The sequence below is a fragment of the Microtus pennsylvanicus genome, chromosome 4, assembly GCF_037038515.1.
Source record: "Microtus pennsylvanicus isolate mMicPen1 chromosome 4, mMicPen1.hap1, whole genome shotgun sequence".
In the NCBI taxonomy this organism is placed as follows: Eukaryota; Metazoa; Chordata; class Mammalia; order Rodentia; family Cricetidae; genus Microtus; species Microtus pennsylvanicus.
The window spans coordinates 128,418,126-128,434,069 of record NC_134582.1 but is presented as its reverse complement, the minus strand read 5'-3'; the positions used below and the strand labels follow the sequence as shown (position 1 = coordinate 128,434,069).

General features: G+C 45.5%; 1 protein-coding gene across 3 annotated transcripts in view; it reads left to right on the top strand.

The window, feature by feature from the left end:
• Positions 1–359: 359 nt before the first annotated feature.
• Positions 360–15,944, top strand: part of Bend7 (BEN domain containing 7) — an 84,308-nt gene continuing 68,723 nt past the window's right edge. The window contains exons 1-2 of one of the 3 annotated variants that reach the window (XM_075970455.1): positions 360–772; positions 3,002–3,085. In XM_075970455.1, coding sequence (XP_075826570.1) covers positions 712–772; positions 3,002–3,085 — 145 coding nt within the window. In that variant the 5' untranslated portion in view covers positions 360–711. The remainder of the gene's footprint in view (positions 773–3,001; positions 3,086–15,944) is intronic. The other 2 variants (XM_075970453.1, XM_075970456.1) reach the window with 2 other exon arrangements.

Genomic DNA, 15,944 nt, shown 5'->3' with positions numbered 1-15,944 from the left:
ATCCCTGGCTTATTTCTAAAAGCAAGCTCGCCTCCCGGAGCGGCGGAGGGAGGCCCCGCAGAGAGCAGTGTCCGCCCGGGGGCAGCTCCGTGGGCCCTGGCCGCCACGGACGCTGCGCCGCGGCCTCCGTTCCTCGTTGGGGCGCGGCGCGGCCGAGGCCAGCGGTGGCGGCGGCCCCCGGGGGATGGCGGCGGCCGGGCTCCGCCAGCAGGTGGCCCCGGGGTCCCGGCGGCGCCGCCCCCTCCGCCAGCGCGGCCCCTCCTCCCGCGGGGGCGGTCAGCGCCCCGGCCGCCGCTCCGCACCCGCCGCCGCCGCCGCCCTCCTTCGGCTCGCCGCGTCCCCCGGGCCGCGTCCGCAGGCTGAGCCCAGGCGGGCCGCGGCGAGCACCCCGCAGCTCCGCGCCCCCGCCCGGCCCCGCTCCCGGCGGAAAGTTGGGCTGCGGCGGGCGGCGTTCGGGAAAGCGCCAGGCGGCATGAGGGGGCACCGAGGGGGCGCCTAAGACACCGGGAAGGCGGCGCCGCGCGAGGGGACAACTTCGCCCCGGAGCCCGCGCCCGCAGCCCCCGGCCGGGCTCGCGGTGGTTCCTCCCGTCCCTCGGCCTCCCCCGCCGATCGAGACGCGGACCTTGGTCCCGGCGGCTCCGCGGCGGTGACACGAGCCCGCCTCAGCCGCCGCCTCAGTCTCCTGCCGCGCCGCCACCTTGCCCGCACCATGGAGTTCTCCGAGAGGAAAAGAAGCAGGAAATCCCAGAGCTTCAAACTGGTGAGCCGAGGTAAGCGGCCGGCCCGGGGACAGCGGCGGGAAGCCGGCGCCGCGCTCTCCGCGCTCTCGGCCCCGCGCGCCCCGGCCGCCCGCGGGCTTCACGCCGGGGGCGCGCCCGCCACGACCCCCTCGTCGCCGCCCGAACCCGGGGCCCCCGCGGGCCGCACACGCCCGGCCGCGGGGAAAGTTGTGCCTGAGGGGACCCATGGGGTGTTATTGTAGGTAAACAAGTCGGAGGGCACGTCAGGAAATTAGCAAACAATGACACCGGGGAGCCGAGCCCGCTCGGGGGTGCCGCCGCCGCGGCCGCCGCTGGGCTGGGGTGGCTGATGGTTTGCCTGGCCGGCAGGCCGAGCTTATACTGGGATTTGTTTTTGTTTTTCTTTTTTTCCACCCACCCCGCAAAGAGAAGGAGGGGGGAGAGAAAGATGATCATTGTTCTTTTTAAGAAGAATCAGCTCATTAGGGATCCAAGCTCAAAACAGAAATTGTTGTCATACAGCATCTTTTCTAGGTGTTTTAAGACTAGATAGTATACCAGTCAGACAAGTGTCATTACAAGAAAGAAAGAAAGGAAAAAAATCCATCTAGGTCCTGCCGACTAACAGGTGTATAGCACACTCTTTATGCTTTTATTTTGTCTAGGAAGGAGAAAGTTGAATAGTGTCTCCACCGGGTTCTGTTACTTACTCTAACCTTCTTCCTGATTTGAGTCTTTAAATAAAATGATGGCAACTCCAAGATAAGGAATACACCTGTCAAAATGTTGTGTGTTGCCTCAATATATAAATGGGTGACCCCGGCCCCCATGATAATGGCACAGGTCCTAATACTTAGTTTCAACCCACCCTCTGTAGGTATCTTTGAGGTCAAAGCCAAATCACTGAACCTGTCCACTTTCCTGGGTGGTTTTTATCTAGCATTGGCATCAGAGTAGAGAGGCACGTGATTATTCCAAGGGCCTGCAGAAGTCACGTGCAAGAAGATGGACATCGGAGGGTAATTTCAAGCCGGCAAGTTTTCCAGACTCAGCTAAGCTGAAAGGAGGACTCTGTAAAGCCCACTTTTCGTCAGTCTGGAAATGGTTTAATTATAGACATTTTGAGGATCTGCTCCTCTGTGTTTCCCCTAATTTAGTTTTGTGCTGTTTAATGATCGAGGCCTGAAATTAGTGTGTGTATTCAAAATATTTGGCTACTCTTTCTTGGTACACCCCACCCCACCGACAAGGCCGTTGATTACTCCGTTTTTTGTACTTTGTAAATCTTTGGCCGGTTTGATACAATCAGTGTGCTCCATTCAGGACTGAAGGCTGCTTTCTTATTTATGACCTCAGGCAACTTACTACTTACTCCATCTTAAAAGAGAAGGTAGTTTTGCCATATTGTCCAGTGCAATCTAAGGCAAACAACAAACAAACAAACCCACCCAAAGCTTGGATTGTTGATGAAAAGAGACATCTATTTTCACACCCGAGTGGTCCTGCTTCGTAAAGAACTTCATTGCCAAAGTGCTGTAGCTTCCACAGGAGGTCCTAAGAGGTATTTGAAAATTGGGTGGACATAGTTCTTCCTTTTTTCCATTTTCTTCTTTCTTTTTAATGACGTCTGATTCTGCTGTGCAGGTGCTTTTCAATATTTTTTTTTTGCAAGATAAACTATTGCATGTTCAATAAAGAGCAGTGGTTGAATGCTAAAGATTCATTTATGTGAAAGGTAAGTATCTTGCTTCTCAAAGTATACTTTTTTTTTTGAAATAACACATCAGTATCTTTTTTTTTTAAATGTGCTTACTTTTAAGCTTGAGATTCTTTGAGTAACCTGAGTCAAGAGACAGTTCTGAGGCACACTACTGTTAATATGCTCATGAGAATGAGTTGTGGAAATACATTTGGGAAACTCCCCTGGCCTGAGGTTTGGCAAGATTGTTCTTTTTCTTACAAATATATTTGCTCTCTCAAAGAAAAGAAACCTGGTAATTGCTATCTCAGGGCAAACTTAACTGTGAAAACGCTAGCCATGCATAGCCGTTGTGTAAAGTCAGAGTGATCTTTCAAGTTTCTGTACTTCACAGTGAGCAAAGTTTGAGTGGTTCCCGTTGAAGAACCCGTTGAATCTCTGCAAGAGTTCTTGAAATTGTACCTATAAATTATACATACAGAGAACGGGAGTCTTTAACTGCTTATTCTTACTTCTTGAAGCCATTGGAATTCTAATTTTCGGTTGTTTTCTTGTGCCAGATTATCACCATGAGGTGTATAAGATCTCAGAATTCAGCCACGATATTAATGGGGAGACCAAAGAGACACAACCCATTTTTTTAGGTAGGTTCCTATATCAATTTCCCAGCAAAACAGCATGGCATGGCCATTTGCAGCTTCAGGGGCAGGGTAGAGGGGAGAGATGGTGTAAGAACGGGAAATGTCTGCCACCGCTTAATGTATGACATTCTTTTCAAGACCTTTTATTTTACAGATTGCCAATATATCCCTTATTAACATTGCTAAAAGTTGTAATTTCAGGCATAAATGTTTATTAGTGTCTACACACAGTGCTAATTATCACTCAGTCACAGAGCCAGATGCTGACTGCGCAGTTTTGTCGCCCGTGCTCACCCCATTTCCATTGCATATTCGCTGGCATGCTTCACTGGCAAGAGTTTGTGTAATTGGGGTATTACATCTTTGACATCTGGATAACAGAAATTCAATTTCCAGGAAGCTGCTATTTGTTTGGTTTTGCTTCTGCCTTGGGTGGGATAGAGGATTAATGTGCTGTCTTATTATAATGTCCTTTCACCTCTATGGCCTGGTTGCTAATCCTGGCATGACAAAATTAAATTAAATCTTTAGTCAGAAAGCGTAAGGAGGATAAAAGTGTGATTGTCCGCCTAAACACCTTCTCGTAGTGCCAGTTGCTACCGAGCAGCGTTTTTGTTTCCTGGCTGCGTCCTTCTCACTGACATCTGTGGTCAGAGAGAAGAGGCCTTTCACCTGCTGCCATCGTTCCTGGTTTGCCTACCTCAGGGGCAGACAGAGCAAAGGCAGCATCCTCCAACCCTTCTGACAAGTGCCGGAGCCTGTTTGCCAGGTGTAGTGTGGGCATAAAGTACATACATGAAGAATCTTGCCTGTCAGTTGGTACTTGCAGCCTTTGAGCCCCAAATCAAACTGTCCAGGATGCTCCTCTCAAAGTGCTAACCAGGCACAGTATGGGATAAACAGTGACATTTGGCTTCAACTTTGCCCCTCCTGGACTCTACAACCCCAGGTAGTAGTAGGTCGAGAGCCAGGTGCTGCATAGCCAGGAAGCAGACAATGTGAAGAAGCCAGCGTGTGAGGGCTTGAGAGCAAGGACCAGAACTACCCAGTGACTGGGGATGGGTATACTTGTAGCTGAATTGCTGCGTAGACCCAGATTGACACTTTTTTCTGACGGAAACATTTTAACGTCTGGAGAGTGTAGTGTGTTTTCTCTCTGTTTTGGTCTAAGGAAGAGAAAGGGAGCAGAAGTGCAAAGGGCCAGGCAGAAGTCACACGTAGAAAGGTGAAATCGGGGAACATGAGCAGTTCCCACCATAAGGATCATAGTAAGACAGAATATTCCCAAGGCCAGCACCACCCCTGTTGACTGTTATGAGCACTGAACAGCAAAATCAAGAGAGACGCTGTGGCTCAGAAAGAGACGTGTCTCCTTTTGGGCTCTCTTCAGAGCACTAACCTGGGTCCGATGAGTCCTTTAAGGACCACTCGAGAAAATGAATTTGCCTTCTGCTAGAAATTTTACATTTCTCATGGAAGTGGAGCACCATGTTCTGGATTTAGTTCTTGTGTGGCAAAGGCCTCTGGTAAACTCATTCCTATTAGTGGCTTGAAGAATAGTGGTGATGTTAGATAGTAATCAAATTGTGAGGCTGGAAGAACAATGAAGAGTGGGGTGGGATTCAGTAAGATGCAAGCTCTTGGACAGGGCAAATGTTCTTCCTTATCTGAACTGAAGCTAAAAGAATACCCTTAAAGAAGGAGTGGGGCTCATCTTGAAGGTGGTTTGTAGAAGGCCTTTGACAGCAAGAGCTTAGAGATGAGTAAGTACCTCTTCTGGGGAAGATCAGATATGGTTCCCAAAGACCCCCCAGGTCAGTTAAGAAGTGCAGAGATTCAGAAACATGATTTCTAGAGCAAGAAAAGGCTCCAGATAACATCTGAAATTCAGGATTTTGTTGTTCACTGTGTTACAGTTTATGTTACTTTTCTTAAAACATAGATTTATATGGCTTATCTCATAAAGTGCTGTAACCTGTTCCTAATATCACCTAGGGTGTGGATCTAGGAGAGTCTGATATTTAAGTACTTGAGAACTAACTGTATACCTGTAGAGAGACCTAGTGCACAGCTCCCAATTGACATAGGGCTTTCTGTATTCAGACACGTGCGTTCTCTGTAACACTCTGCATCTAAAGATTTAAATATGTGTCTCAGGGGACTAGAGAGTACCCCTAGAGTTTGGCAGCGCTTCCCACATCAAATCTATTTCTTTGGAATATTTTTAAGCAGCTAACTAATGTAATAATATCCAGCGTGGTAAAGGAGCTCCCTAGAATGATGGCTTGTGTGAGTGCTTTGGGAATTACTCACGTGTTTTTGATTTGATTAAGGGTTATAAGAGGTAACTTTACCCTGTGGACTTTGACTTTCTGAAGGCAGCTCTATGAAACTACAGTGAAGATCTGAGCACGGTTTGAGGAAAACAACTCATTTCACCAACTCAACAAGTGTTTCTGTGAGGACATACTGTGAGCTGAGCACCTTTCCTGGAATGTGAGTGGGATCAGAACTGAACAGGACAGGGGCCCTGCTCTGTGGACTGATGACCTTTGGGGGATGTAGGGATGAGACCGTTCTGGAAGCAGTGACATGCACTACGCAGCCATCACAACAGTGGATATTTGAGTGGAGCGTGCAAGGCTCTTTATGCGAATGTTCTCATCTGTAACCACGTCACCATCCTCATTTTTGGCTTGGGGCAAACACTCCACTGCCAGTCTCTCTCTTCCTGAACAGTAATCAAATGGCAGTTGGAAAGGAACAGAGAAAAGGAGCAAGAGCAGGGTGGAAGAGTGGGGTGGGGAGCTAGACCTTGAACTACAGAGATCTGCATAAGCAGAAGATTCCTGGTGGGAAGGGTGGTACTGGCCAGCACAGAGTGATAAGCAGATAGGCATCTTTACGGTTGGACCTTAAGTGAGTGTTGCGCTTTAGTTTGGAGAGTGTTTTCTGTTATCTGAGAATGATCAGGGCAGTTGTTCCTCCTGTAATAATGGGAGTAAAGCTCAGAGTGACAGGAAGGCCACTTGTGGCAGAACCTAACTTCCTCTCTGCCAAACCAAGTCAGGGATTATTGAGGCTTCTGCTCCTAAGAAGACGCTTTTTTAATGAGACAGTTTATTCTTTGTAACAGTGATACATAAATTAAGTGAAGTCCCTTTTTATACTTTCGATTTTCATTTACTCTTGTGGTATAGCAATCTAAGGCATATTTTTTCAGATGTATAGTCCCATTACTTCATTCATTTAGTAAATATTTCTTGAGCTCTAAATGCATTTGTGCCAACCCCTGTTTGTGTTGTTCTTTTTCATATTTCATTCAATAACCTAGGTTTCAGCAGATGAAGTACATGGTTCAGTAGTGATGCTGTTTGATTGGTGTCCAGATCTCTGATTTGTAATCCCTTTCTTAATGAGAACTGCTGCGACTGCGGGCTCCAGAAGATCCTCAGAGAACACAGAATTCCACACAGCTCTTCAAGCTAGGAATTCAGTCCTTGACCACAGCCAAGGGCTCCTCCCTGGGACAGCCACTTGAGTAGCCTGGGTCCCACCTCAAAAAAAGGAAAGAGCCTTTGGTGGTTCATCATATAGCATGCCAAGAATGGATGTAACCATGGGGTCAAAGGAATCAAGAAAACAGAAAAAGGCAGAGCCCTTAAATGCTAGCATTTGGAATCTAAAATGCTTTGCTTCTCCCTCTCAGTCTCTGAAGCTGCCCCTTTTTCACAGTGCTTCTCTTCCTTGACGGTACAGTGAGGGAGCATCTCTATGTGCCAGGAATATGGCAGATGTAGGTACCACTTAGCAAAAGCCAGATGCAGTATAATGCTAAGAACTTCATATGTTATTCCACTCACTGTCCTGATAAAAGTATTGTCATTCCTATTCCTAGGAGAATCTGAGAGTTTACAGAGTTGCTCGGTGGGAGGACTAGGCTGTAAACCAGTGTGTCTCCCCTCAAATCCTGCCCTTGACCACATGGGGTGCTTATTCAGATGTACTCCCCTGCAGGGGCCCCCAGCTTGTACTGCTGACAGAAGGAAAGCAGAGCTGCTCCAAGAAGGGTGACGGAGACCCAGAGAACCTCACATGCTCCATAATCCTGCGTCTCTAGCTTGGAGTGCTGTGGTCATTATTAAGTAAACCTGGAACCCCATGTTTGCTAAGATTGCAATCAGTAGCAAAATGTGATTATACTCTAGACTCCCCAAAAGACTTAAGAAGCACTTGCAACCTGCTTCGCTGTTAGAAAGTCACCTGTGTATATTAGCTATATTGTAGCTTTGGGTGCAGACTTGGGCATTCTTGAGCTGCTGCTGGCTTCTTAGAGCTGGGGGCATTTGTAGTTAGTCTAGTTATCTCACAGCTTTCACTAATCCCGTAATTACTACCACAACTAGACTAGGAAGTAGACCTTGGTCTTCCTCCTGTTTTTTTTTTACAAATGAGAGGTTTATCTCATAGATAAAAGTGACTTACATAAAGCTGTACTGTAGTTAGCAGTTGGTCATATTTAAAATCAGGTCTCTTGACACCTGCTCTGAGGTCTTTTTTGTCTCTACTCCTTTCTTCACTCCTCCACTCTGCTCATGTGATCTGCTCTGACAGAGTAACTTCTCTGCAGGGACTGTAGACTCCAGTTTGTTTCTTATAACTGAGCATTCAGCATCCATAGTCCAGTCCTGCCAGCACCTCCCTGCCCCCAAATGCCTGCTCCCCAGCAAGTGGGACTTCTGCAGATGAAGATGGGCACCCAAAATATGAGGTCATTTGTTGCTAAGAGTTGGAAGAGCTCAGGAACCACTGAGGAAGAGAGGGTTGTTGTCTCCTGTATGCTCGGCACTTTCAGGCTGTCCTGTTTGAACTCACACTGCTTCTGAGAAGACGTTTCCATTTGCAGATGAGAGAAGAGGGTCTGTAGAAGTGTTTACTCACCCCAAGTTATGGAGCCAGTAACGAGCTTGCTTTGACTGTGGTCTGGCCAGATTCTTTCTGCTTCTGCTTCGTGGAGAGAGCATGGCTCATCCTCCTCATCTTCCTGCTCATTGTCTTCCTAGTTTACCTTTCCATTCTTCTCTTCTGTCTTACTCTCACTGAAAAACATGTTCTATGTCGAACTGGCCTCTTCTCATAGCCCCTGAAACTCCTTAAATTCTTGTCTCTGCCTTATCACCATGGCTGCTTCTGCAGTCTCCACTCTCCTCTGCCATGCCTTGTCCCCTGTCCAGGCTCCTAATGACATCCTATCTGTCCTGATGGTGTTTAAAGTTCAGTTCCAATATTGCCTTGGCCACAAGCCTTTTCAGTTGATAGTACAGCAGGTACTATAGGTTCAGAAAACTTCAGTGCGATCTCTGGGTTAGCAGTCACTGGCACCTTGAGGGGCTGAAGAGATGGCTCAGGGTTTAAGAGCACGGGCTGCTCTTGCAGAGGACCCAGCACCCACGACTCTCATGGCCATCTGTAACTCCAGTTCCAGGGATCTGACCTCCTCTTCTGGCTCCCACAGATACTGCATGCATGTGGTGCACAGATATACATGCAGGCAAAACACCCACACACATTTTAAAAATAAAATTAAAACAATTAATGGCATCTTGAATAAAGCTCTTGAGGAATTTTCTTTATCTCCTGTGATGGAGTAATAGTGCCTGCCAAGCTACTTCATCAGATTCTTCTTCAGCATATGGAGTCCTAAATCACGTCCTTTCGAACTGGAAGGCACTGTGCTCTTAATTCATATTATTCCCTTTCCCTAGCTCCTTCCAAATCCAAAGTGTTTTTCTTTTGAATGGTTTACTCTGAAGATCAACATCAGTCAGTCCTTTCCAGTACTTTCTGGGTAGTAGTGGCCTGCGGCTTTAGGCAGAGCAGGTGGATCTCTTTGAGTTCAAGGCTAGTCTGGTTTACAAAGGGAGTTCCAGGACAGTCAGTGTTTACGCGGAGAAACCGTGTCTTGACAAAACAAAACAAAACAAAACAAACAAACAGAAAAACCCAGTACTTCCCATGCACTGCCTCATCTTTATTTTTGGGCCTGGCTTTATTGTGGTCTAAGAAACGGAGCAGATCCTTCTCCAGCCCTGTTTTTAACAGTTGTCACATCAGACTGTTTGTCTGTTTCCACGACCTCTCCTAATCTGTCCTGATGTCGCTTGTCTAGTCCCAGAGGCAAGCGTGGCCTGGATTCCTCTTCGGATCCTCAGAAGCACTCAGTATAGTGCTGTGTTTATAATGGTGCTTACCTGGGAAGTCTTGGGACTCTCATTTAATATGTGGATGTTTCAGACACTGTTACATCATACTGAAGAAGAATCATCTTAAAATGCACTACTCTATTGCAACTTTTGCATCAGCTGATAAACCAAACTTCAGTGTTTCACAGAACCTCTTTGAAGAGGTGCTTGCATTCTACCAGGCTATCTTAGTTACTCTCTGTTGCTGTGATAAACACCATAACCAAGGCAACTCATAAAAAAGAAAATATTTAGCTGGGAGATGGTGACACACGCCTTTAATCTCAACACTTGGGAGGCATAGGCAGGCAGATCTCTAAATTCAAGGCTATTCTGGTCTACGTAGTAAGTTCCAGGGCAGCCACGGCTACACAGAGAAACCCTGTCTTGAAAAACAAACAAACAAAAAGAGAAAGTACTTAATTGGGGACTTGCTATGGTTTCAGTGGGTTGGTCCATGGTCGTCATGGACGGGAAGCATAGTGGCAGGCAGGTATGGTAACTGAGAGCTTACATCCTGACCCTCAGTCAGCTCTTCCTGGCTTGAAACCTCCAGAGTGGAACCTCCTCCATCAAGGCCACAGCTCTTAATGCTTCCTACACAGTCCACCAATCGGGAACCAAACATCCAAACATATGAGCCTATGGGTGACCATTACCATTCAAACCACCACACATGTTAAAGCTAAAATTTGGGTTTTCTGATGTTGGTCTGTGAGATACAGTTTGTAATATCTTTTTAAAAGTCCAGAAAAGTTCAAACAGAAGAGAAGCTTGCAAGTAAAAGTCAGTATCCTGTTGAAAACTGAAATTGAAAGGCCATGTGATCTGCTTGTGTTGACCCTTGCCATGACACTGGAATCATTTTATAGAGGCAAAGTGCCCTAGATAATACTTACCCATTAATACCGGGTCTAACTCGGTCGTTCTCAGAGTCTACACTAAGCAGGTTTTTACTTAAAGAAAATAAAGCTGTACATTGTACAATCCCAACAATAAGCCTGTCATCCTACCTTTCTGGGGGAAGACAGGCCACGAGCACAGCTACTCAAGTCACACCTTCCCAGGGGTGCCCTACAAGGGACAGGTGAGACTGACATCACCTGCACCCACTCTTGAGGACCCACACGGGGCAGGGTCTGTCCTGAGGAAGGTTGCAGTTCTCGTGTAGACTCGGTGTCTAGGTGAGAAGTGGAGATGTCACATTACTTCTCCTACCCCGGATGTGAATCAGTCATTATAAAATGTCCTTGAAGGGGAGAGTCCAAGACACATTGATAGTTTCTCCTTCCCGCTTCCCATGGCAATATGCTTAGACAAAAAAAAAGTATTATGAGCTTCTGTAAGAAAAGTAAAGATTCTGGAGCATTGTATTTTGCATCTTAAAGTTAAAAATAGACATAGGACGTTGATACAGGAAACCTGTTATTCTTTTACGTAACAGATTATTGGAGAGAAAACAACCTCGAAAGGGATCCAGTAGCAGCAGCAGCAACAGCAGCACCGGGGAGACAGCCTGGGCATGCCAGAAGCCCAAACATGGAGTAGCTGATCCAGGAGACACCTTTAGTTTTCTTCTAGTATCCCACACACCTTGGCTTGCTACCCTGCCCGACATTGCCCTTCATTTAATGCCTTCTTGTCAAGGCCTACACTCCTTTGCATGGCCCGGTCCCCTCACAAACTGTGTCTCCTTCCCGTTTATTCTCAGCCCCACACTCAGCAGGACCAGCCACTTTTCACTCCTACAAGGGGCCTGCTTCCTCAGACTGTAGGCCGTGCACTTTGTCACTGCTCCTTGCCACCCATCTTCCTCTCTCACTGGTTCTCTCTGCCATTCCTGAAGCTTCCTCTCTACGCACTCTCCTGCCTCTGCCCTGCAGCATTCCTGAGACCCCTATTAAAGTAGAAACATAAGTAGTTTATCCATGGACCTCTCCTGCTACATCATAGACTAAGGGTCAGCTCTGCCCAGAACATCAACGGCTGTTTGGTGAATGAAGAAAAAAAAAAAGAGTCTGATTTTAAACTTGGCTTGAAGTGAAACCTCCAATTTAAAACTTTGTTACTCAACTCTTTGACCTCTTAAAAGTTCTTATCCTGGTGATGTATTTAGTAACTAACTGGACCTCTCATTTCACAAGTAAAATATGTCAATCCCAACAATGGGATGTTTAGTTTTAATTGAGTATATTTCCTATTTCACTAGGTTAATAAGAGCCCCCCATTCTTGTCCTATCTCTCTGAAACAGGATGCAGTTTGTGACCCTGTGTGTTAGCCGCCTTCTACCTCCATGGCTTTAGATACTCACACCACTTGGGGAGGTGTCCCTGAAATATTGAAGTGCATATTCCTGAGCTATCCATTGTTGGTCTCAGTCTGGAGCAACCTCTTCCACCCTCTGTGTGGTTCTCCTTTATTTATCATTCCAGGTTCATCTTAAGTCTCTTTAACACTTCTGATTTTAAATGCTTACTGTTTTCTTATTGCAGGACAAATACAAATTTGGTACAATAATATATGGTTAATAAACCATATATTATATATATATTAATAATAATGGTTAATAAACCATTGTTGTTGGTTTGTTTGTTTTTCGAGACAGGGTTACTCTGTGTAGCCTTGACTGTCCTAGAACTCGCTCTGTAGACCAGGCTAGCCTCAAACTCATAGAGATTCGCCTGCCTTTGCCTCCCAAGTGCTGGGATTAAAGGCGTGTGCCACCACCACTAGCTTTAATAACCATTCTTGAGTGAAGGAGTACCACATTGAAGCATGCTAACTGTAATTTCCTACCAATCGTCAGCTAATCTGCGTGAGACAACACATTGAGCAGAGACAGTTTCTTGCCTAGGAATGTCCCTGCAGTAGTGCAGGAGGTCTTCATTCCATCCATAACATGTTGGCAGCATAAATACACATACATGTCAGTAGATCCTATCCACATGTTATAACAGTCAAATGTGCCTCCTACATATGTGACCTACAGCGTAGTCCTTAGCAGGCCATTGGTGTGGGATACTCTTTTGTGCACAATTTAGCTTTGAACGGAAAAAAAAAAATAAGAAAGGAAAAAAACCCTGCAGTTGTGCAGCACTAGGCAGGTCTGTCGTTGTGGGGCAGTCATAGGACTTATTTGCAAAGCTAGGATGCTCCAACACTGGTTTGATCCAGTCTGCTTGTCCACCGTTTCCTATGCGCTGTCTTGGTGGAAACCTTGCTGTGGGGCACAGCACTACCCCTTTCCCATCAGCCAACTGAGCACTCTTGCCTTGGTTGTTTGGCTGTTGTCTTATCCTTCTCTGTCTGTCTGTCTCACAAATGAGAGGCTGTGATGAACAAGAGAGAGACCATTCTGTTGATGGTCAGGTTACTGTGCCTCCTTTCTGTACAAAGGACGGCTTATTACATGTGTACTTGACAATGTACTTAAAATCATCGCAAAGTTGAGACAGATTTTCTTCCCTATTCCAGACAATCAGTATCCTTGTAAATAAGAATCCATAAAATTGTTCTCTGAGTATAACATTTTTTTTCCAAGCATGCACAAGTATGCTGTGTTATTTGAGTTCCAAGGGTTTTATAATGTTTTTTACTTGGAAATCAAATTTTATATCTGAAAGGTTAATGGAGAAAACTAATTATGCTATCTGGTAACCAAATGTGTGATGAGACATTTGTCTCTGTAATTAACAGCAAGGAACTTTTATGGTTTCATAAAATCGAGTGCTACACGGAGTATGCTATGAGCATTTGTTTGGACGAGGTGTCCAAAGCAGAGAGATGTTTATGGATGATATAAAGTTGAACTGAAATGGAATGCAGGTGTCTGCGCATCTTACAGCGTTTCTCATTGTTGAAGCAGAAGCCAGAAGATTAATAACTTTACTTTGTCATGATAAAATAAGTAATGTGTTCTTGGAACAGTGGTACGGTACATAAGTTACTCAGTAATTCCAAGAATTTATTCTGTTCCAGGAATAATATCCTTAACAATTTATTTTTTACAGAAAAAGTGGATGCAACATAATAGACTATGAAGTTGCGTATGTGGTTAATGGAATTGTATCTCAAACATGACTTCACGCCTACATATAAGATGTACAGAATCCCACAAAAATGCAAGGTTAAGATACAACTAAAAAGTACAAAGTCAGAGGAGGCAGAACTTAAGGTTCTTCCATTAACACTAGCTCATTCTCATCGCACATATATAATTTTTTCGATTACAGCAAGACTTTAATGGGCACCTTAGTATGCACTGCATGAACCGTGGCTGGGGAGCTGCTGCCACGGAACACAGCTTTAGGATTTCTCCACAGAATGCTCCTCTGGAAGGGAGAGCCTGGTGCTGGAACACAGCAGCCATGTGTGCCCTCTCTTGACCCCACTCTCCCTGGGTTACTTTGGCCATTCTTCATTTGTCAAGTAGAGGGATCTTTTTTTGACATCTTCCACCTTGGATGGATCTATTTCTTCCCCTAGTGAAAAGCTTTTTTCCCTTGGGAAAAGCTTCCTTCTGTAAGACAAGATTGGCAGAGGTACCCGGTGGTCCTGCCTGTCACCCGTGCTTGCTTGATAGGAAGGAGACGTTCTTTCGAAGATGCCACACCTGCCAGCTCACTTCTTTTTTTTTTAATCTATTTTCTGTGCATTGATATTTTGCCCTGGGTGTTGGGTCCCCTAGAACTAGAATTACAGACAGTTGTGAGCTACCATGTGAGTGCTGGGAATTGAACCTGAGTCCTCTGGAAGAGCAGTCAGTGCTGCTGAGCCATCTCTCCAGCCCCTGGCAGTTTACTTCTTATAGATCAGTTTTTAAAAGCTTTCCTTAACTGAATCTTCCTAACATATCTGTTAATATAATCTATTTTGTATTCATTCCGTGGCTGTCTATTGAACCACCACTAATGCCAGGCTAAGAGATGTTTCACCCACTGGGTTGAGATGAGGGAAGTAAGGGCACTGTGGGTACTCAGAGCAGCAGAGACCCTGGGGTACTCAGAAACATGGCCGTTTTGGAAGGGGCCTTTTCTTTCCGTTTAGTTGTTTAAGCCATTCCGGTGTGTGCAAACCAGTGGGGCTCTGTGTCTGTGTTTGTTTCTCTGGTCTTTCCTTGCACTCTTGTCCTTCTGTGTGTTTATTTTGTTCTGCTCTAATGTGTTAGTTATGTTTTATCTTATATTTTATCCAAGGGGCTGAGCGCTCAGAGAGATCATGGCATCATAGGAACAGAAACATGGAGGAGCTTCAGAACTGCTGGAAGGCCTTCATTTTATACATAAAGCGGTGGGCCTGCTGGCTGGATGTGACAGTTACTAACTAATTAGATTCTGATTGAATTGTTCTGAAGGGAGGCAGACATTACCTATGTGATCCTAGTGTTCAGCCAGACCTGAATGCCACTGCCAGAGATATTGGGGGGCAGGTGGCAGGAACCAAGACTGCAGACTGAATGCCACTGCCGTAGATATCAGGAGAGAGGTGGCAGGAACCAAGACTCCAGAAAGCAGCAAGGAGGCCAGACAGAGAAGCCAGTGAGCCATGTTGAGGAGCTGGGACTTCATTCTAATGGTTTTGGCATTTCATAGGAGTACATGGAATAATTAGATTTGCATTTTTGAAAGAGCCCACTAAAGTCAGGATGGAATAACTGGAGAAGGGTGGCGCTGAAGCCTTTGGGTAGAAGCCTCGAGTAATAATAGGAATGAAGTTGTAGTAGTGACGGGGAAGCATCCTAAAGTAAGTGAGAAATGACAAGAAACAGAGCTTAATGATTCAGTGACTGGAGGAGGACAAGAGAAGAGGAATAGTTCCCCGGTTTCTGGCTTGAACAGCTAAATTTGCTAAGACTTGGAGATAGGCTCAGTTATAGCAAAATAAAGCTGGAGCTATGATATTAAGATTGATTTTGCGATGTCTAAGAGAGGTTGTTGTCTAATACACAATTGAATAAATAGGTCTGGGGCCCTGAAGTGAAATGTGCACTGGAGTTCTGTATGCACATGGTTAGTAGAGACCAGAGAGAATCACTCACTCCAGAAAGAATGTGGAGGGCAGAAAGACACCTGGACAGGTGCCCTGAAAAACTAAGGCATCAAAGGCAGTGTTTTGCATACCAGTGGTTTTGACATAGAAATGGGTTGTGATATCAATTTAGTGGATTATCGTTAGCACTGAGAACAGTAACTAGCAGCAGCAGCTAGTTATAAACAAACAGAAAAATAAATAAATAGAAAATGTCAGAGTGCGTTGCATGCAAGCATAACGAATTAGTGAAATTCATGAAACTGTCATCACGTTTGTGGGCTTGCTGTCCATGTTCTAGGTTGTCATGGAAATGTTTCTTACTTGAACCCTGTCATGAAGTTGGGAAGCTACTTATTTAAGCTGCCATTGCTTAGCTCTAGGGACTTCCCACTAGTCTCACTCATAGGCTGCCACTCTAGGTGCCTCTGGATGCAAGGTTACCCAAATTCATGAGATCTTTAAAGGAAAAGTCTGCACGTGTGACCTGTTCTCATCATCATCTCTATTATTTACATTGAAAACAAAACTGTGTAACAGCATGTGTATTTAACCTGCAATATTTTAATTTTTTTAATTACTGAAGAAATGT